The following is a 21706-nucleotide window of genomic DNA, read 5'->3' as shown; positions in this document are numbered from 1 at the left end:
TTCGGCAGAACTGAAAAACGTTTTGAGATGCAACAGATTTTGAACAAAGAAAGAGACACAAACAGAAATCCTGTCAGGGAGGAGCAGAACCTCAAGGTGGGCATTCCTAGAAGCAAAGTGGCAGTGAATTAAACACGAAGACACAAGCAAAATACTGCGGATGCTGGAAATCTTCTGTTTTTAGTTCAGACTTCCAGCATCCGCAGTATTTTGCCTTCGTATTAGAGTTCTAGTTGCTGTTTGATGTCTTAACTCAGATATGCGATACTGACTGAAATAGCTGCCCTCCCACATATTGTACAATGCCATTCAACACGGGGCTGCCTCTGTACTGTCCCATTTAATCTCCCACTTGTCATAATGCAGTGAAATGACTTCGGACTCGTCAAGTCCAGGAGGTCTCTGTTGGCGGATGTGAGACAGCACCACACGCTAAGAACGGTTTATTAACACCATCACTGTTGTGCAATAATTTTCAGAAACACAGCAAAATGTGTCAAAGCATACATGAAAAACAAAGTGTTACTTAATTTATTTTAAATAATCTTCCTGTAGAGTAGTGCAAGAGATTTATTTTCCGACAAATCAGAATGCATGAATTAAATCCCAGGCAGTCCTTAAAGGCCCAGTAATTGAAGCCCAATCCACTGCAGCTCCAAATCACCCAGACCACAAGTGTCCCAGTTCAATTCTCAGTGTCTGCTGACTTAGCTATCTCACTCAGGACTACAACTGAGCTGCCACGAATGGGCTGACAGCGCCCCTATGTTATGCAGAAGGAAATCGGCCAGGCTCCCAATCCTGGTGGCTATCTAGTGACCTCTGCTGGAAGTGGCTATTGAGAGAAGGCAGTATTGATCTCATCTGTGATGCACTCTCCAGCCTGAGTCTGTTGCTGTTTGCTGTCTAGGCTCACACACAATGAATGGCTGGCTACCTGAAGACTGTCAGAGAGGAGAGGAGAGAATTGGGGAATTGAAAACAAATGTCATTACGCTCTATCCACTGGGACATTCTGCTTTGCAATTTCAAATATGCAACTGATAATTCCAAGCAAGCTGTGACGAGTATTGGGAGTAATATTGCCAGCTATTACTGGAGGCAAAACAGATTCGAACAAGTATCATTTCTAGAATGCTGCTCATGGGCAGGAAGTCAGCTGAAAGTGCTTCAACAGTCAGCACTGAATGGGATGGTAAAAAGTGACAAAAGGAGGGGGAGTTTGGAGTGGGTACCAAAAGAAGAGTTTTGAAGAGGGTTTGGAAACAGAGCGGGAGAGGAGACAAGGCAAGGAGAAGCCTAGGCATGAAGTTGGAGGGACGAGCAGCCACTAATGGAGGAATGGAGCGAGGAGAAAGCAGTGTGGTGGAGGTTGTGTGTGAGGACGCAACCTTGGATGAAATCATGGATACAGTAGAATGGCAAGTGGCTCTGGAGGGATTTGAAAATGAAAATATTATTCGATATGCAGTTAGATAAAACACTTCCTGTTGAGTAAGTGGAATCACAGCATGTATGGCAATGTACACTTTACAAATCTCATGAAATGTGGATGATCTGTGCCAGTCCCAATTTCTGATGTTGCAGACAATCCTCTTCACTGCACTGTTCCATTGCCCTGTTGGAGCAGTGCACACCTGGAATTGGGACCCACCAGGTGACCCAAAAACCTGGGTTCCAGTATGGCTCAGGGGCGTTACTGGTCTATTACCCGAACCACACTCCCATAGTTTGGTCGATGTATTGCTTGGCCACTCTGGTGCCCACTCAAAAAGTGAAGATGAGCGAGAGATAACGTCCAGTTCTTACCGGTCCATACTGACTCATCTCCTGGTTCTGCTTCTCCTGCAGGGCAGCCACGGTGGCTGTGGCAGTGGCGGTGGCAGTGGCCGCAGCAGCAGCCACAGCAGCAGCAGCCGCAGCAGCAGCCGGCTGGGTGAAGTGCGTTGGTGGCCTGGAATGTGAAGGGATTCCCATTCCACTAGAACCATTCGGGCCACCGGGGTAACTAAAAGCAAAAGGAAAGTGAGTGTCAGTGGAAAGAATTGATCAGAAATGCTATGCTCTTGGAAAGGTTGCTTCCGGAGCCACATGGAGGACAGCGGTGTATAACCTCATTAATCAAAAAAGTTTCTGTTACACAGAGAAAGTCTTGGCTACAGTTCACATTACGTCATTCAAATTACAGCACAAAAGGAAGCTATTTAGCCCATGATAGCTGCAACTGGGGCTATCTACTCAAATCCCATTTCCTTATCTTTTTATATTCTTTTCAAATATTTATCCAACTCCCTTTCAAATGAAGTTATATTGTACCAGTAACCTCTGTGATAAGCATTCCATGTTCTAATAACCCTGTGTAAATACATTTATTCTAACTGCCCCTTTCGTTCTTTGAGTAATGCGCATCAGCCTATGCTCCCCTTAACTGATTCACCAATAAGCAAACAATCTTTCACTTTTTACCATCTCAACATTTGTACCCTCTATTAGATCCTCCTTTGCTCCAGTGTAAAACAACCAGATGTGTGTTTTTCTTCATAACTGTGACCTCGCATTTCTGGTATCAATCTAGGAAATCTTTGCTGTGTTCCCTTCCATGGTTCGAATATCCTTTCTATAATTGGGTGCCCAGACCTGTGGCCTAGCAGCGCCTTGAACACATTCAAAATGTACTTCCTTGCTTGCATCTTTAATGCCCTTATGTATCAAATAGAATCCCATTTTGACTTTATATGGTCTTTCCTGCCTCCACTCCCACCTCGATATCTGCATCCTCAGCTCTATCTATTCTTCCTCGGTTACAAGTCTTCCCATTTCGGGCTTACTTCCTTTCATTGTTCTTCATCCCATTATGGATTTTCACATGTAAGTTCCACTGGCTGCCTACATCAATGTTCTATCTGTACGCAACACATACTTTGGTTTCACATTGAAAGCCATGTTTTTCGTGTTGTTGACACCCTGGAATGTAGGAGGAGTTAGAATTCAAGAAAACTTCCAAGAAATGAAGGCTCTATAAAATCTCCCTAGCCTAAAGATGAATCAAGCAAAATTTTGAATATTAATGAAACTGTACAACCCATATTTTGCAACTCTGATGAATTGCATTCCACAAATGACACTTTAAGTCCAAGTACTGGGACCATTATATTCCACAGCATTTGTTCATTGCTGTCAACTCGTCCTTAAAACTGTCAATTCTGTTCTTAATCATATATATTTAGCTCATTTTTAAAGAAATTCAATCACTTAGAGTATTAACTATTTGTGGAGTCCATTCCACCTATACATTATTCTCTGGGAAAGAAACATTCCATCTAATGTTTAGTCTTACTTGAAACTTATTCATTTTGTATTCATGTGCTCTTGTGCTGCAACCACACTAAGCTAAATAATTTACTTCTAGTTTCCAGAACTCTGATCATCTTACAGAATCATAGAAATTTAGAGCGTAGAAATTTAGACCATTGTGTCTGCGCCGGCCAACAAAGAGCTATCCCGCTTAATCCCACTTTCCAGCTCTTGGTCCGTAGCCTTGTAGATTACGGCAATTCAAATGCACATCCAAGTACTTTTTAAATGCTATGAGGGTTTCTGCCTCTACCACCCTGTCAGGCAGTGCGTTCCAGACTAACACCACCCTCTGGGTGAAGACATTTCTTCCAAAATCCCCTGTAAACCTTCTACCAATTACTTTAAATCTATGACCCCTGGTTGTTGATCTCTCTGCGAAGAGAAATAGGTCATCCCTATCCACTCTATCTAGGTCCCTCATAATTTTATACATCTCAATAAGGTCTCCCTTCAGCCTCCTTTGTTCCAAAGAAAACAAACCCAGACTATCCAATCTTTCCTCACATCTAAAATTCTCCAGTTCAGGCAGCATCCTCGTAAATCTCCTCTGTACCCTCTCTAGTACGCTGTACTCGAGCTGTGGCCAAACTAGCATTTTATACAGATCAAGCAAATTGTGAAATGGACACAAAACATCTGCAAAGTGATATAGACAGGCTGTGAGTGGGCAAAAATTTGGCAGATGAGTATAATGTGGGAAAATGTGAGGTTATCCACTTTGGCAGAAAATATAGAAAAGCAAATTATAATTTAAATGGAGAAAAATTGCAAAGTGCTACAATACAGAGGGACCTGGGGGTCCTTGTGCATGAAACACAAAAAGTTAGTATGCAGGTACAGCAAGTAATAAGGAAGGCAAATGGAATGTTGGTCTTTATTGCAAGGGGGATAGAGTATAAAAGCAGAGAAGTCCTGCTACAACTGTACAGGGTATTGGTGAGGCCACACCTGGAGTACTGTGTACAGTTTTGATCTCCGTATTTGAGGAAGGATATACTTGCACTGGAGGCAGTTCAGAGAAGGTTCACTTGGTTGATTCCGGAGATGAGGGGGTTGACTTATGAAGATAGGTTGAGTAGGTTGGGCCTATACTCACTGGAGTTCAGAAAAATGAGAGATGATCTTATCGAAACATATAAGATAATGAGGGGGCTCGATAAGGTGGATGCAGAGAGGATATTTCCACTCAGAGAAAACTAAAACTAGGGGGCTTAGAATAAGAGGCCGCCCAGTTAAAACTAAGATGAGGAGAAATTTCTTTGAGAAGTTTGTAAATCTGTGGAATTCTCTGACCCAAAGAGCTGTGGAGGCTGGGTCATTGAATATATTTAAGGTGGAGATAGACAGATTTTTGAGTGATAAGGGAATAAAGGAGAGCAGGCTGGGAAGTGGAGCTGAGTCCATGATCAGATCAGCCATGATCTTATTAAATGGCGGAGCAGGCTTGAAGGGCCGAATGGCCTACTCCTGCACCTATTTTCTATGTTTCTATGTTTCTATATCTTCCTGCAGTCTACAGCTTTCTTCTTCATTATCAACACACGGCCAATTTTTGTATCATCTGCAAACTTCTGAATCATACCTCCTACATTCAAGTCTTAATTCATTGCTATATACCACAAAAAGCAAGGGACCTAGTACTGAGCCCTGCAGAACCCACTGGAAACAGCCTTTAAGTCACAAAAACACCCATCGGCCATTACCCTTTGCTTCCTGCCTCTGAGCCAATTTTGGATCCAACTTGCCACTTTGCCCTCGGTCCAATGGGCTTTTACTTTCATGACTAGTCTACCATGTGGGACCTTATCAAAATCCTTGCTAAAATCTATGTAGACTACATTAAACGCATTACTCTCATCCTTGTTCCCTCCTCCAAAAATTCAAGTTATTCAAACACGACCTTCCCTTAACAAATCCATGTTGACTGTCCTTGATTCATCCGTGTCTTTATAAATAAAGATTTATCCTGTCCCTCAGAAATTTTTCCAATTATTTTCCAACCACCGAGGTTAGGCTGACTGCCCTGTAATTACTCGGTCTATCCCTTTCTCCCTTTTTAAACAATGCTACAACGTTAGCAGTCCTCCAGCACCATACCTGTAGCCAGAGAGGATTGGAAAATGATGGTCAGAGCTTCTCTTAACAGCCTGGGATACATTTCATCCGGGCCTGAGAACTTATCCACTTTCAAAGATATCAAACCCCTTAATACTTCCTCTCTCACTATGTTTATTTCATCTAATATTTCACATTCCTCCACCTTGATTGCAATGGCTGCACGTCCCTCCACTTTGTGAAAACAGACGCAAAGTATTCATTAAGCACGAACCATACCCATGTCTTCCCCTTCCATACATAAGTTACCTTTATGGTCTCTAATAGGCCCTTCATCCGTGTCTTTATAAATAAAGATTTATCCTGTCCCTCAGAAATTTTTCCAATTATTTTCCAACCACCGAGGTTAGGCTGACTGCCCTGTAATTACTCTTTCTTTAGTTATCCTCTTGCTCTTAATGTATTTATAAAACATATTTGGGTTTTCCCTGATTTTACTAGCAATATTTTTTTCATGCCCTCACTTTGCTTTCCTAATTTCCTTTTTAATTTTCTATACTCCTTTAGGCTTTATGCAGTTTTGAGCCCTCAGTACCTGTCATAAGCCTCCATTTTTTTCCTTTGTCCTACCCTATATGCCCCTTGACATCTTAGAGACCCCCTCTGTTGTTCAGGACATACAGCCTGGAATTCTAGATTCATCTTTAATGCTTTTCTATAAACGTGCCCTGATGTGGCAGAGTCCTTTTTGCAATAGTACAGCGGCAAAACTGCATAAAATATTTTAAAGTAACAGTTTAAATCCTTTCTGATTTATAATAAATTGCCAAGAAGTAGCCGAATTGTTAAAGGGTTCCAATGGGAACATGTAAAATGCTGCCTACAATACTTAGTGACTGAAAGTTACTCTATGTTTCAATGTCAGAAGTAAGAATCATGGAAGCAACAGAGGTAATGGGTAAAGGTGGTCTCACCATTCTTGTGAAGGGCAGTTGCTTTTATCAACAATCTTTCAGCATTATCTAGGCCGAATTGGGGGAGGAGGTCTGTAATTTAAAGGATGCTTTGGTGCTTTCTGTGGCTCAGTTGGTAGCACTCTCGTCTCTGAATTAGAAGATTGTGGGTTCAAGTCCCACTCCAGAGACTGAAGAACAAAATCTAGGCTGAAGGAGTGCTGCACTGTCTTTCGGATGAGACGTTAAACTGAGACCCCATCTGCTCTCTCAGGTGGTCGTAAAAAATCCCATGGCACTATTTCGAAGAAGAGCAGGGGAGTTATTCCCGGATTCCTGGCCAATATTTATCCCTCAATCAACATAACAAAACAGATTATCTGGTCATTATCACCTTGCTGTCTGGGAAATTGCTGTGCGCAAATTGGCTGCTGCGTTTCCGACATTACAAAAGTACTTAATTGACTGTAAAGCACCGAGGTCGTGAAAGGGGCTATATAAGTGTCGGTCTTTCTTTTCTTTCTTTGTATAATAATTCTAATAAAATAATTGGTAATGTTTTGATTAATTATCAAGGCCTAATGTAATCTTCATAATTTTTATAGCTTGGGGGGTTCCAATGAGGTTGAAGTATATGTGTGGAATCATCTTTCAGTAGGAATCCTAGTACTTATAGCTGAACAGTTATTTTAATATTTACCCTACCCTTGTGGTAATTACTCCAAAATTGCATTTTCTACAGTTAATTCACAGAAGTGTTTTACTGTATGCTGAGTTATACATCATCTAAACTAATCGGTACAAGTGGAAAAAATGAGCAAAACTGCCATTTTTCAGAACACTACAAATAGAACTCAACTCAGATAGGCAGCTCCGATATGCAGAGTAAAGAAATGAGTAACCATTTGAGTCTCTGTAGACATATGCAAACATCAGAAAGTAAACCACAGCCTGACACCAGGGAACCTTGCAGTTCTTATACCACTTTCGTTTTTACAAAAAGAAAACTGAAATGGCAACCAGCCTTCTGGTATTGAATGAAAAGAATATGGACACAGACGCAATGAAACAACTTTATTTAATAAGTATTCAATGAAAAGGTAAATAAATAATATTCCAAATGTTAATAGATTAAAAGGAAATGATGAGTAGTTATCGTCGCTACTGATCATCTTTGTAGTTAAACTGTAAACATAACGAAGTAGAACTTAGGAAAGAGGATTCATATGCATGGAAACACTGCACCGATTTCTGAAGGGAGGGTCACATCAGGCAAAGCTGCACCACAGGCTACCTCAGTAATCCCACTACACGACTTCGGAAGACTCCGAGAAAGTGTGGAAATGAGATGCATGAAAGAGTGTAGTCATATCCAGACTGACGATAGAACCAACTTGCTCAGCTAACCCAAGGCCAGGCAACCTCTGCATATTGTGCAATGGGGGAAACCACTCCGAAAAGCGTTTAAAACACTGCAGAGATCCTGAGCCTGAATGTTGTGTGGGGATAGGGGGAGTTGAATGGACAACTCCAGATTCCCATTTGTCAGATGCAGAAGAAGCTTTCTCCTGTGGAGTATCCTGCGATTGAGGCATTACCCTGCAGGTGCTTTCTCTTACAAACTGAATTATAAAACATTCCACAGAGTCAGTGGTGTGCACTGCCTTCACTTCTTCCTATTCCTCCTCAGATAAGACAACGGTGCTTTCTTTGGAGGAGTGGGACATAGTTTGGCATGTTGATAGTGATCACTAAAGTTATAATTAAGGGACATGAGATTTTTTTTCCCCTTTACATCATCTGAACAATTTTATAACATTAAGCTATGTATTTGCTCAAAAAACTTAATGGATGCAGATAAAGGTGGGCAAGGACCACCATAGTTGTGTATTGAGTTTTATGTCATCTGCAAATTTTGAAATTGTGCCCTGTACACTCAAGTCCAAGTCATTAATAGATATCAAAAAAAGCAGTGGTCCTAGTACCGACCCCTAGGGAACACCAGTATCTTCCTCCAGTCCAGAAAACGGTTGTTCACCACTGTTCTCTGTTTCCTGTCACTTGGCAAATTTCCTATCCATGCTGCCACTGTCTCTTTTATGCCATGTGCTTCAACTTTGCCGGCAAGCCTATTATTTGGCATTGTCTCAAACGCCTTTTGGAATTCCATGTTCAACAACATCAACATCTTGTATTTTTCTAGCGCCTTTAACGTAGTAAAAAGTCCCAAGGCGCTTCACAGGAGTATTAGGATACAAAAAAAATTGACACCGAGTCACATAAGCAGAAATTAGGGGAGGTGACCAAAAGCTTGGCGAAAGAGGTAGGTTTGAAGGAGGAAAGAGAGATAGAGAGGCCAAGAGGTTTAGGCAGGGAATTCCAGATCTTAGGGCCTGGGCAACAGAAGGCACAGCCACCAATGCTTGAGCGATTATAATCAGGGGTGCTCAAGAGGGCATACAAAGGCATGGATGAGGTCTTTAGCAGTGGATGAGCTGAGGCAAGGGCTGAGACGGGCGATGTTATGGAGGTGGAAATAGGCGGTCATAGTTATGCTGCGGATATGTGGTTGAAAGCTCATTTCAGGGTCAAATATGACACCAAGGTTACCAACAGTCTGGTTCAGCCTCAGACAGAAATTGAGGAGCGGGATGGAGTCAGTGAATAGGGAACGTAGTTTGTGGCGGGGACTGAAAACAATGGCCTCGGTCTTCCCAATATTCAAGTGGAGAAAATTTCTGCTTATCCAGAACTGGATGTCGGACAAGCAGTCTGACAACTTAGAGACCGAGGAGAGTTTGAGAGAAGTGGTGGTGAGGTAGAGCTGGGTGTGGAAACTAACACTGTGTTTTCTGATGATGTCGCCAAGGGGCAACATGTAGATGAGAAATAGGAGGGAGCCAAGGATAGATCCTTGGGGGACACCAGAGGTGATGATGCGGGGGCGGGAAGAGCAGTCGCTTTGGCTGCGATTAGATAAGAATGGAACCAGGCGAGTGCAGTCCCACCCAGCTGGATGACGGTGGAGAGGCATTAGAGAAGGATGGAATGGTCAACCGTGTCAAAGGCTGCAGGCAAGTCAAGAAGAACAAGGAGGGATAGTTTGCCTTTGTCACAGTTACAAAGGATGTCATTTGTGACTTTGATAAGAGCCGTATCGATACTGTGGCAGGCGCAGAAACTGGATTGGAGGGTTTCAAAAATAGAATTGCAGGAAAGTTGGCACGGAGTTGGGACTTCGGAGAGGAAAGGGAGCTTAAACATCGGGCGGTAGTTTGCAAGGACGGAGGTGTCAAGGGTTGTTTTTTTAAGGAGAGGGGTGATGACGGCAGATTTGAGGGAGAGGGGGACAGTATCCGAGGAGAGAGAACCATTAACATTGTCAGCTAACATGGGAGTGGAATCGTGGTGGAGTTGCAGCGAATGAGGGTAAAGGGCCCAGGAGAGCCGAGGGCCCAGAGGCAGCACGGGCCTGCCCACGTGCGATGTGTCTTTGGTCTTTGGTCTTTGCAGCACTAGGTCTTTGCAGCAAAGCAGGTCTCCAGTCATCCTGGTTAATCCGTGCCATTGGACCAAGGCCTAGCCCGTGTGGTGCCTGATGTGCAACGGTCACCACACGTTAAAAAAATCCACGGACAGGCATCTTCCACCCCCTCAATTGGAGTTCAGGACTGGAACATCGGGTCCTTCATTGAAACATCTGTGAACCCATGTGGAAGCAAGTCATCCTCATTCGAGGCAGCGCTATGATGCATGCGCTGTGTAATATGCTGCTCACACACATATCATGTTAGCCTATACTGCTTTTCTACAGTTATTGGCATGGCTCAATCAAATTAATAGGGTCCCAGAATCATGGTATGCATACCCATGGGATGGAAAGCTACAACTACTTTCTGCAATGGTGGATTTTGTTTTTCGGTGCCACAGCTCTACTCTCTCTCACTGTGCAGATCTTCATTACGAGTCACCTCCAGCCTTTCCATTCACTGAGCCGCGCCCTGAAACCCTCTCCATTTCTCAGATTCTAATCTAGTCCAGGATTCCAATGCCACTTATTGTTCATGAAGGACTTCACAACCCCCTCATTTTCTCCACTTCTGACACTTTGAAGCCCCTCCTCCCAGAAATGAAGCTTGTTTCTTAGTTTGGTTGGGTAAGCCACTCTAACCCAGGTTGGGTAAGCCACTCTAACCCAGGTTGGGTAAGCCACTCTAACCCAGGTTGGGTAAGCCACTCTAACCCAGGTTGGGTAAGCCACTCTAACCCAGGTTGGGTAAGCCACTCTGCTTCTATTGAGCACACTGCTAAATAGGTCATGTTCAACAGCAAAGGTCAAGTCATTCCTAACCGGTTGCTGAATTGTTTAATTTGTATAATTACATTGGATGGCGTTACTTACCATTGGTACTCAGCACATGGTCATTAAGTGGAAATGGCACTGTAACAGTCGGGCATTAACAGCACATAATCACTGCACATTTACCCCTCCTCCACCCTGCAAATATCTGCAACGACTGCAGAGAGGATCATTCTGGTGTGCATTATTTTTAAACTGGAACTCTTCAACAAACACTAACACTTAATAGAATGGACAGCTGATTGTGCAAAGTATAGCTTATTTTGGGATAGCTTATTTTAATAATTCAATATTAAAACAAGTTGCTGTTACTGGTGTGGCCAATATTGGATTGTGTGTTAGGATTGTGGCAGGGTGTTTATTTTTAAATGCATGACTGTGACAAGCGAATATTCTCCATAGCGAGACCGATGCTTGCATGGAATATCATACAAATTATCTTCAATCAAATGATTGATAAATAGACAATCGCTTAGTGGTTGTCTTCTGATGTAGGCCAGATTACATTGTGACCAAATATGTCAATTATGAATCTGTAATATAGGAAATGTTGAAAATTGTTATTTTTGTTTATGTACAGTTGTCGTACTTTAAAAATAATGCAGACAAAATATATACATCAGCTACTTGTCCTCAGTCAATTAAGTCCAGTCAAAGTTTCCACTTGTTGTTGAACCTCTCTTATCCGGGACTCCCTTATCCGACACCATTCCTGACCGCCGGCTGGCACATGCGCAAAACGCGGCCGGTCAAAATGCTACTCACCAATGTAATCTTTCTCCTCGATGCCGGGGTTATTGGCTGCCTCCTCCTCATTGCCCTGCTGGAACTCCTGCAGCCACAGTCCTCTGGCTGGCCGCTGCTTCCCACAGCTCTTCCTCCTGGGGGGGGGGGGAAGGTCGGGCCAGTGGGCCGCGTCCTCGGGCGTGCTCAGGCAGCGCCGACACTTCAGGGCCCACTGGGCCCGCTGACCTCCTTCCACCCCCGACCCGATGACCTTCCCTCATCCAGCAAAATCCCTCATTCAGCACAGGCCAGTTCCCAAGGGTGCCAGATAAGAGAGGTTCAACCTGTGTATATATATATAAATTCCAGAGATATCCTATTTTTGCTGTATAGATCAATGCCATCACAATGCTCCACATTTGATCCTCACATGCACTGCAGGCTTGATCTTAAAGACACACGAGCACATTTAGTGACCTGAATACAGTTTCACTGTCAACCATCAATCAGCTGCTGAGACAGCTCTGTAAAAACCTATCACATTTTACATATTTCTGCACTTTAAAATCATCATTCAATGCATATTTTTGTTCGTCGGTTACCTTCCCCCGTATCCTGCTCCTCCTGGATAGTTAGGTCGTCCATACATGTTTTGCTGCATGTATCCCTTGCTTGAACCCGTTTCTGTGGCTGGGAATGGCTGCTGTCCCATGAATTGTGGAGAGTTCATTCCTGGACCATTTCCAGGTATCCCAGATGCCATGTGATTCCCACTGGAGTTACCCCCAGGAGCCATAGGATTCCCCAAGACCTGTGAAAAGGGCAGAAGAGGGGTACAGATTTAAAACAAGATAAGTGATACTTTTTGTTTAAGTTTTCAGAATTGTCAACCTCAGTACAAAAATGCATGCACAAAAATCCTTTAAGAGCTACTCTCCATTTCATTCATACATTTATCCCATTTTCTACCGTATTAGTCCTCCTGCTGGCATACTTCCTTCATAACCTGTAACTGGAAGTGTTCTGAGGCTGCTGTCAATGAGATATGACTGATAAAGGAATGGCATTTTAAATCAGATAAATGTAATTGAACATGAAATAAACTTGCACAATGAATGTGTGCCCATGAGCAAAGATGGAAAAGGGACAAAAATGTGGGGATAATGATCAACCATTCACTCGAGAATATCTGATCAATGCAATGCTGCCAGAAAGAACATGCATTTATATAGCACCTTATCACATCCTTCAGAAGCAGCAAAAACACTTCTGGAAGCGAAGTGAACACAGCAGCTATTTTGAGTACAGGAAAGTCCCGCAATGAGATGAATAACAGCTTTTGGTGATGTTGATTGAAGAATGTTGGCCAGGACACCGAGGGATCTTTCCAAGAAAGCTTTAACATCCGGAACAGAAAGACGGGGCCTCAGTTTAATGTCTCGCATGAGGGACAGTCATCAACAAAGTTACCAATGGATCCATTACAGACCCAATCCACGTCCGGACCGGGGTCATCGCCCCAACCCTCTTCTCAATCTTCCTCGCTGCCATGCTCCACCTCGCAGTCAACAAGCTCCCTGATGGAGTGGAACTAAGCTACAGAACCAGTGGGCACCTGTTCAACCTTCGCTGTCTCCAGGCCAGGTCCAAGACCACCCCAACCTCTGTCGTCGAGCTATAGTACGCGGACGATGCCTGCGTCTGCACACATAGAGGCTGAACTCCAGGACACAGTCGACGTATTTACTACGGTGTACGAAAGCATGTGTCTTATGCTAAACATCCTTAAGATGAAGGTCCTTCACCAGCCTGCCCTCGCCGCACAGCACTGCCCCCCAGTCATCAAGATCCACAGCGCGGCCCTGGACAATGTGGACCATTTCCCATACCTTGGGAGCCTCTTATCAAGAAGAGCAGACATTGACGACGAGATTCAACACCGCCTCCAGTGCGCCAGTGCAGCCTTCGGCCGCCTGAGGAAAAGAGTGTTCGAAGACCAGGCCCTTAAATCTGCCACCAAGCTCATGGTCTACATGGCTCAGAGACATAGAACATGTACAGTAGACACCTCAAGTTGCTGGAGAAATACCACCAACGATGTCTCTGCAAGATCCTACAAATCCCCTGGGAGGATAGACGCACCAACATTAGCGTCCTTGACCAGGCCAACATCCCCAGCATTGAAGCATTGATCACGCTTGATCAGCTCCGCTGGGCAGGCCACATTGTCCGCATGCCAGACACAAGACTCCCAAAGCAAGCGCTCTACTTGGAACTCCTTCACAGCAAACGAGCCAAAGGTGGGCAGAGGAAATGTTCCAAAGACACCCTGAAAACCTCCCTGATGAAGTGCAAAATCCCCACTGACACCTGGGCGTCCCTGGCCAAAGACCACCCTAAGTGGAGGAAGTGCATCCGGGAGGGCACTAAGCACCTAGAGTCTCATCGCCGAGAGCATGCAGAAATCAAGTGCAGGCAGTGGAAAGTGCGTGCGGCAAACCTGTCCCACCCACCCTTACCCTCAACGACTATCTGTCCCCACTGTGACAGGGACTGTGGCTTTCGTACTGGACTGTTCACCTAAGGACTCATTTTAAGAGTGGAAGGAAGTCTTCCTCGATTCTGAGGGACTGCCTATGATGATGATATCAATTCCGAGGATGTGCTTCAAAGGCTACCCTTAAACAGTTCAGAGAAGAGTAACAAGAATGATTCAAGGAGTTGGGATTCTAAATTATAAAGATAAATATACAGATTAGAACTTGTTTTCATTGTTATAAAGAATGAAAGAGAGAGGGGTTTCCAGAATCTGAATCACTGAGTGGTTTTGATAATGTCGACAAGTTGTTTCATTGATTTTGACAGTGATCATAGATGAAAGGAATGAGAAAAATAGCCTCAAGCACGACTAAAGATTAGAATCCTTCTGTCACACACAGAGAATGGTGGACACGCTGAATAGGATCACAGTACAAGAATAAGCACAGACAAGATGAAAAAACACTCTCCGAAACTTAATTGTTCCAATGCTGCTGGGACCACAGATATTTTATTTATGGAATACAACAGATTAGGATGCAGTAATGTTGGATAAACATCGAGGGGTTCCTGGAGATTACCTTTGGGAGTCAAAGAGATATTTCAGAGATATTTATCTTGGAAGGTATTCCTCATACTGAAACAGGTCCACGACAGGACAAATTGTACATGACTTCTGGAGGAAACTGGATTGATGGAGAAAATGGCCCTCCATTCCATTCTTAAAATCAGACGACAAGTCAATTCATAACACCCTTATGTAGGTCTTGGTGGATGACTGAAGAGTGGCATTGGCAGAGGTTTGCAAGCAGGGAAACCAATGCTTCTTAAAGAAATTACACCTTAAAGTGGGGAGAAAACTTGGATTGCGGGGGGGGGGGGCGGGGGGGCGTGAATAACCTGGTAGCCATTACACTAGAAATTCAATCTTCAACTAGGAGACCAATTTCAAATTTCATTTGACTGATATTCACAATTGGTTTCCCTGAGTAGTGAGTTTGCTCATCTCAGGCAAATCAACCAGGTAAGGAAGAAACAGTGGTCAGGAAACCTCCTGCATTAGTCTTGCCCTCTCCTTGTGCCAGGTGCACTAAGCACTGTCACATATTGCTGAAAGAGATGCCTGCTTATTCAACCAAGAACTGAGCATTACAAATGGGGAAAAAAGTGATTTGATCCAGCCTCAAGTTGAATGGGTTGAAATGTTAGCCATCATTGAAACCTCAAACCACAAAAGAACCACTTCCAATTACCACACTCCCAGGCTGCTGGTGATACAATTTATAGATTTGTATTAACTGTGAATTATGTGGCAATAAATGTCTTTGCAAGTAAAGAGATTGTAATCAGACAGAAAAGTGAGAAGTACACCTCTTCCAAATATAGTATCTGATCCGAGAAGAATTCACTTTGATATCTGCAAGTGTTGCTAATCAGTAGTGAAATACAAATTTTAAATGTTTATTAAAATGAGCCGGGTCCGTGATGTGACATGCTTGTTAATGGCCGTGGTGTTCCATGTAATGACAGGGAGAGAATCCATACTGGTCAGTTTCGACAAGGGGTATTCCTGTTTCTGTGGCCACAGATACTTTCTCCACACTGAGGGAGGGAAAACAGGAGGGCAAGTTAATGCAAGCCACTCGCACAGTGAATAGTACAGGCTGGTCGTCTCAGCTGGGTAATGTAGCGTGGCACTTGGTGAACAGAAAAGAGAAAGGAAAAATACATTTGTGTAGAAGTAAATGTATAAGCATACTTAGCAGAGCAGTGCACTCACTTCTCATGCCATGGCACTAACGATATAATCTTAAACAGTTTATGGACTTAAACAGGTGACAAACACTGGAATTCATAGCACAGGCTGCTTGAGCTGAATAGAGTTTAAATATAGAGGCAACCTTAGAAACAGAATGAATTTTACCTGACTTTGAGATGTATTATTGACTCCCCATACTGTAGTTACCACAGAAAGCGAACCTGGAGGCTGATTGGTGTTCTGTTGCCAAGGGACAGAATCATTGTATGTGAATGACCCATCACTGAGGAAGGAAGGGAAAAGAGACAGCAGCTGTCAGTGTGGGAGGAAACATTTGCTCTCTTGTGTTGCAATTAAGAGACAGAAAAAACAACGTGCAACATTTGGCAGCAGCAGGATTATGAGAATCCAACTCTCAGGCATTCAGTTTGGTCATGCTCACCTCTGTTTTCTCCTCGTGTAGTGGAAAACCAGCAGCCCATTAAAGTAATAATCAGCAACCTTAATCAAGAGCAACCTTGCACATCTACAGCTGAGTCATATGTTCCATAACTATCATCTGGAACTAATGAGCTAGGTAACGACATGTATTTAAAAAGGAAACAAAAACTATGTAGTGGGCAAGCCAGCATGTTCCAGCACTGTCCTTTCATCTCGGACTCAAATCTCAACCTCGCCAAGAAATAGCTTGGCTATTACGGGAACTCAAGTAAAATGGTTCAGGCAACATGAGCCTTGTTCCCAGTGGGTAAAACACAAATCTGGTTTTATAATTGGGAATAACTGACATATCAAATTCCCCTGCCACATAAATAAAAGATCAGTTATATCTACTTTTCACATCAAAATGTCAACTTAGCTTCCATAGCTTGATGGCAGAGTAAATCTGAGCAGGTCTGAGATTCTCACAGGAAGTTCAAAAGTGTTGTTGTGCATGTGGGGTGTGTGTGGTTGCGGGGTGTGCTGTGTATGGTGTGGGGGTGGGCTGTGTGTGTGTGTGTGTGTGTGTGTGTGGGGTGAGGGGGGTTGTATGTGTGTGATGGGAACAGCCCCGACCAATGTAAGTTTACTTACGCCTTCCTCCCTTGTAATTGATATCTTTTCTTACATTTTCTTATTTTAATATCCTCATTGTCACACCTCATTTTATACTTTCTTTGTGCGGGGCGCGTGTGCGCGCGCAGGGCGCGAGTGTATGCAGGGCGGGGCACGGGTGCGCGCAGGGGGATGTGCTGAGTTTGTGCGGGGGGGGGGTGGGGCGTGCAGAGTGTGTGCGGGGTGCGAGTGGAGTGCTTGCGGGATCGGGATGGGGGGTGGTGCAGGTGAGGGTGCGGGGGGTTTGCGGGTATGTGCGGGAGGGGGGGTGCAAGTGTGTGCGGGGGGGGGGGGGGCGGGTGTAGCAGATGGCATCGGGATTGGGGGGAGGGCAGATTAGACAGGCCTCTTCTACCTCATTAAAATTGGTTCCAAATCCAGCCCATGTAGATGGAATGATGATCTTGAATTCCGACTTTAGCCAATGATTTGATGTTGACAGCGCTGAGCTACCATTGTGCTTCTGACGCTGGATAATCTGCTTCCTAACCTTACATTCGCAGTCAGTGAAGCCATCCAATGGAATTAGTCAAATTAGTTGAATTTAGGATTCTAACCAGCAGAAACGAGGCAGATGATCTCTGCAAATGAAGATGCTGATATATAAAGGAAAGGCACTATCAAGCCTGTACTGGTCATTTTAGTGATGCAATGCGATGTATGACTTCAAAATAAAACAATAGCTGCAGCAGAGGGCTATTAAAAGGCTCGGGCAATTAGAGTACAAAACATCAACTTTCCAAACAGGTTTGAAAATGCAGAGGTCTGTAGAAAATATAATGAATTAAAACCTGCAACTAGATTCCATATAGCACTCCATAAAATAAAAGCTATTGTTGAATAAATACTGCTACAAGCTCCCCACACCAAATCACCATTCCCCGCCCCCCAACTGCATTGTCAATTCCTGACTGATTCCCCCTCAAATCCTAACAGGACCAGCGAAAATCATGCCCACAGTCTCCCAATCTGTTGGTTATGGCAATATCTGACTCTTCCAATTGTACCAAATTACATATCCAGTTTGAAAATCTACTTACAAGTAAGTAGTTACACAATGCCTAAGTCATCAGAATAGTGATAAAGACTTTGCTAAATATTCCTGGCATTAAGTCTCATGTCTAAGATTTTGCATCCAAAATTGTTTGCTGTGTTTAAAATGATTCTCCATCTTCTTAAAACATCTTGTTGTAAAAGCATTGGCAGCTCATGGAGAGTGCAACGTCAAAGAATACTCCTTCCGGTCTTCACAGAAGATGATTCCACAATCACGAGTTGAGATCAGGCGATCAGTCATACATCACAGCCTCAAAGGCAAAGGATCATACACTCTGCTGCTGATACATGGAAAGACATCATACCCATCGGAGGGAACTTCCAGCCACTCAATAACACTTCACCAATGAGTCCAGTGTCACAGACATAGGGACATCAGTCACAACAGACAAGTCCCATTACACGCGGGAGGCAAGCATTTTCTAGGTACATTAAACCATTCATACGCTTGTGACCTGCGCAAACGGATAGCAACCAAATGCACAGTAACAAGCCACCCATTGCATCACATTATGCAATGTCATTGGGCACAGTTAGCGGAGCAGATTCGCTCGATATTTAATCTCACCACAATGGTCAAAAATACTAGTTTGCTTCTAGAACTACAGTTACTGCATCCCACTGCGTGAATCACTGACATTCCAGCACAAAAAAGCACTGTATAAATGAAAGTCATCATAAAACAACAGCAACATCCCTCCTCACAGCTCGAGGATGTAGGCATTGCGAGGTCCCACGAGTCCAGGATGGGATGGCGGGAGGATGGGAGATTGGCAGTGAGGCAAACTCACTCTGCCTGACGGGCCTTATACCGAGAATCCCGCAAGGGACGAGTCCTCTCAAAGTTCAGCAGCAACTTGGTTGTGAATTCTGCAATCAGAAAAATATCCAGAGTTTTATGTTACTGTAAAAAAAAACAGACCATCTCTTTGAATTTCTTCATTAATCTTCTACACATTTATTATGCACAGACGATTTCATTTAACAGCCTTTAAGAAAACAGATTTTTAAAAAATATTTTAATGTCGAAAAATTTATATTTGAAATGCGGAAGTTACCTGTGAAGTCTTAGACATTTTGTTTTGATCACATTTAAATCCAACAGTTTGTTTTGTGCCATTTTCTCATCATTTCCAAAGGCAAAAAACAGTCCCAGCATCTTCTTTCCTTCCAGAGTTTCCGAAAGTCTCCGTCAGCCGTGATTTTCTTTCATCCTCAAGTTTCTCGTGATCACTAATACACCCCAAGTAGAAGATAACTCGGCTTACGTCAGATCAAAACCATGAGTTATTTTCTACACAAAAAATGGAATTGCGATGTTCATTCTGAGCACTGCAGTAATACAATGCAAATCGCAGAGGATAATTACACATCACAGACCACACAGGTCTCTGGTATCGTTTGGATGGCACCGCAATGAACTGTAACTTGCCTGTAAAGTTCGAAAGCTCATTGCAGATTCTGTCATATATACTTACAAAGAAACCAAAATGTATCGACATAGTGGGGAGCATCAATAAAATGAATTGTGATTTATAAACTGTGCCACAAGTTTCAAATATTAAAATATTGATGGGTCTAACCAATAATTGGCTAAATTGATACAGTACTTACAATTCACTGAGCAAATGGATTTTAATGCTGAGTTAATCCTATGCATTGAACATCCTCTTCCATCTCCTTCATTCTCAATAAGTTGAAATCAAGTCTTGTTTACTCTTGATTCATCCTTTCCCATAACCTCAAAACTGAAATTCATCAGCTGCTTCAGTTTTCTCTTCCTCTTCTACAAACTCAGCCATCATTTCCTGATCTGCCTCCACTTTTCATGCCCCGTGAGACTTGACCCATCATCTGGGTTTCTCAATGAACAGAAATACAGATATACGCCTCGCTTTATACTGGAACTATTAAAGTACTTTTACTGCACAAAGTATCATTTTACGCTCAATGGGTTTGGGCGTAACATTTCCGATACTCTTATACTGGTTCACTTCTTTCCAAAGTGTCTGGCTGAAATGGGTTTAGGAAGACTAACACACACAAAGCTGTTCACAGATTCAATCTATTTTGCACCAATTCATCACATTTTACTCAAAGATGTCTTAAGATGGAATGGAAAAGTTCTGCGATCTCAGTAACAATGTTGAGGTTAGAATATGTTGGCAGGGTGGTGTTGAAGGAGCTCTGAATTAGACCACGTGCTCCACCTGACTCACATTAAATGCAAACTGGGAACTTATTTTAATCCCAAAACTGCTCTTCACCTCGACATGTAAACACCATAATTTACAGTGCAACCCAAGATAGTGATACTCTTTGCTTGATTAGAAGGAAGAAAAGTTGTCCGCCTGGTTCCATTCTTGCCTATCTAATCGTAGCCAGAGAATCACCTGCAATGGCTCTCTTCCCACTCCGCATCGTTACCTCTGGTGTCCCCCAAGGATCTATCCTTGGCCCCCTCCTATTTCTCATCTATATGTTGCCTCTTAGCAACATCATCCGAAAACAATGCATCAGTTTCCACATGTACGCTGACGACACTCAGTTCTCCCTCACTACCACTTCTCTCGACCCCTCCATGGTCTCTAAATTGTCAGATTGCTTGTTGGACATCCAGTACTGGCTGAGCAGAAATTTTCTCCAATTAAATATTGGGAAGACCGAAGCAGTTGTCTTCGGTCCCCGCCACAAACTGCGTTCCCTCGGCATCGACACCATCCTTCTCCCGAGTATCTGTCTGAGGTTGAGCCAGACTGTTCACAACCTAGGTATCATATTTGACCCTGAAATTAGCTTCCAGCCACATATCTGCGGCCCGAAAGGTCCGTGAGTTCGGGAGGCCAGGGAGGCCCCTGGGTGCTCGAGAATTGTTATTCCCACACTTGTTATTTAAGGGCACATGTTTAGCCTGAGCCTTCCGGATCTCCTCCTTGAATGCCTCACATTGTTCTGACACTGATTTACCCACAAGTAGCTGTTTCCAGTCCACTGTGGCCAAATCACTTCTCAACTTAGCAAAGTTAGCTTTTCCCCAATTTTGGACTTATATTCCTGGTCTATCCTTGTCCTTATCCACAACTACCTTGAATCTGACTGAATTATGGTCACTGGCACACAAGTGCTCTCACACTTCCACCTGCCCAGCTTCATTCCCCAAAACTAAATCCAAAACCGCCCCCTCCTGTTGTGCTTGTTACATACTGACTAAAAACGGTATCTTGAATGCATTTTAAGAATTCCGCACCTTTCACACTATATTTGTCCCAATCAATATTAGGATAGTTGAAATCCCCTATTATTACTGTCCTATAGATTTTGGACTTCACAGAAATTTGCCTACATATCTGCTCTTCTAATTTTGTAATAATATGGTTAGGCCACAGCTGGAATACTGCGTGCAGTTCTGGTCGCCATATTATAGGAAGGACGTGATTGCATTGGAGAGGGTGCAGAGGAGATTTACTAGGATGCTGCCTGGAATGGAGAATCTTAGCTATGAGGACAGATTGGATCGGCTGGTTTTTTTCTCATTGGAACAGTGGAGGCTGAGAGGAGAGCTCATTGAGGTGTATAACATTTTGAGGGGCCTGTTTATAGTGGATAGCAAGAGCTTATTTCCCTTGGTGGAGGGGTCAATTACAAGGGGGCATAGTTTTACGGTGGTTGGTGGAAGGTTCAAAGGGGATTTGAGGGGAAGCTTCTTTACGCAGAGGGTTGTAGGGGTCTGGAACTCGAGGGTGGTTGAGGCAGAAACCCTCACCACATTTAAAAGATGGTTGGATGGGCACTTGAAGTGCCGTAACC

At 43.5% G+C, this 21706-nt stretch overlaps 1 protein-coding gene across 3 annotated transcripts in view; it reads right to left on the bottom strand.

The window, feature by feature from the left end:
• LOC139235052 (zinc finger MIZ domain-containing protein 1-like) overlaps positions 1-21706 on the bottom strand; it is a 293638-nt gene that overhangs the window by 91769 nt on the left and 180163 nt on the right. For all 3 annotated transcript variants that reach the window (XM_070866173.1, XM_070866174.1, XM_070866175.1), the window contains 3 exons: positions 15914-16031; positions 12054-12262; positions 1810-2008 (listed from right to left, as the gene is read on the bottom strand). In XM_070866173.1, coding sequence (XP_070722274.1) covers positions 1810-2008; positions 12054-12262; positions 15914-16031 — 526 coding nt within the window. The remainder of the gene's footprint in view (positions 1-1809; positions 2009-12053; positions 12263-15913; positions 16032-21706) is intronic.

This window comes from Pristiophorus japonicus, chromosome 22 (assembly GCF_044704955.1).
Source record: "Pristiophorus japonicus isolate sPriJap1 chromosome 22, sPriJap1.hap1, whole genome shotgun sequence".
In the NCBI taxonomy this organism is placed as follows: Eukaryota; Metazoa; Chordata; class Chondrichthyes; family Pristiophoridae; genus Pristiophorus; species Pristiophorus japonicus.
Note: the sequence above shows the minus strand (reverse complement) of the source record. Positions and strands in the feature narration are given on the sequence as shown.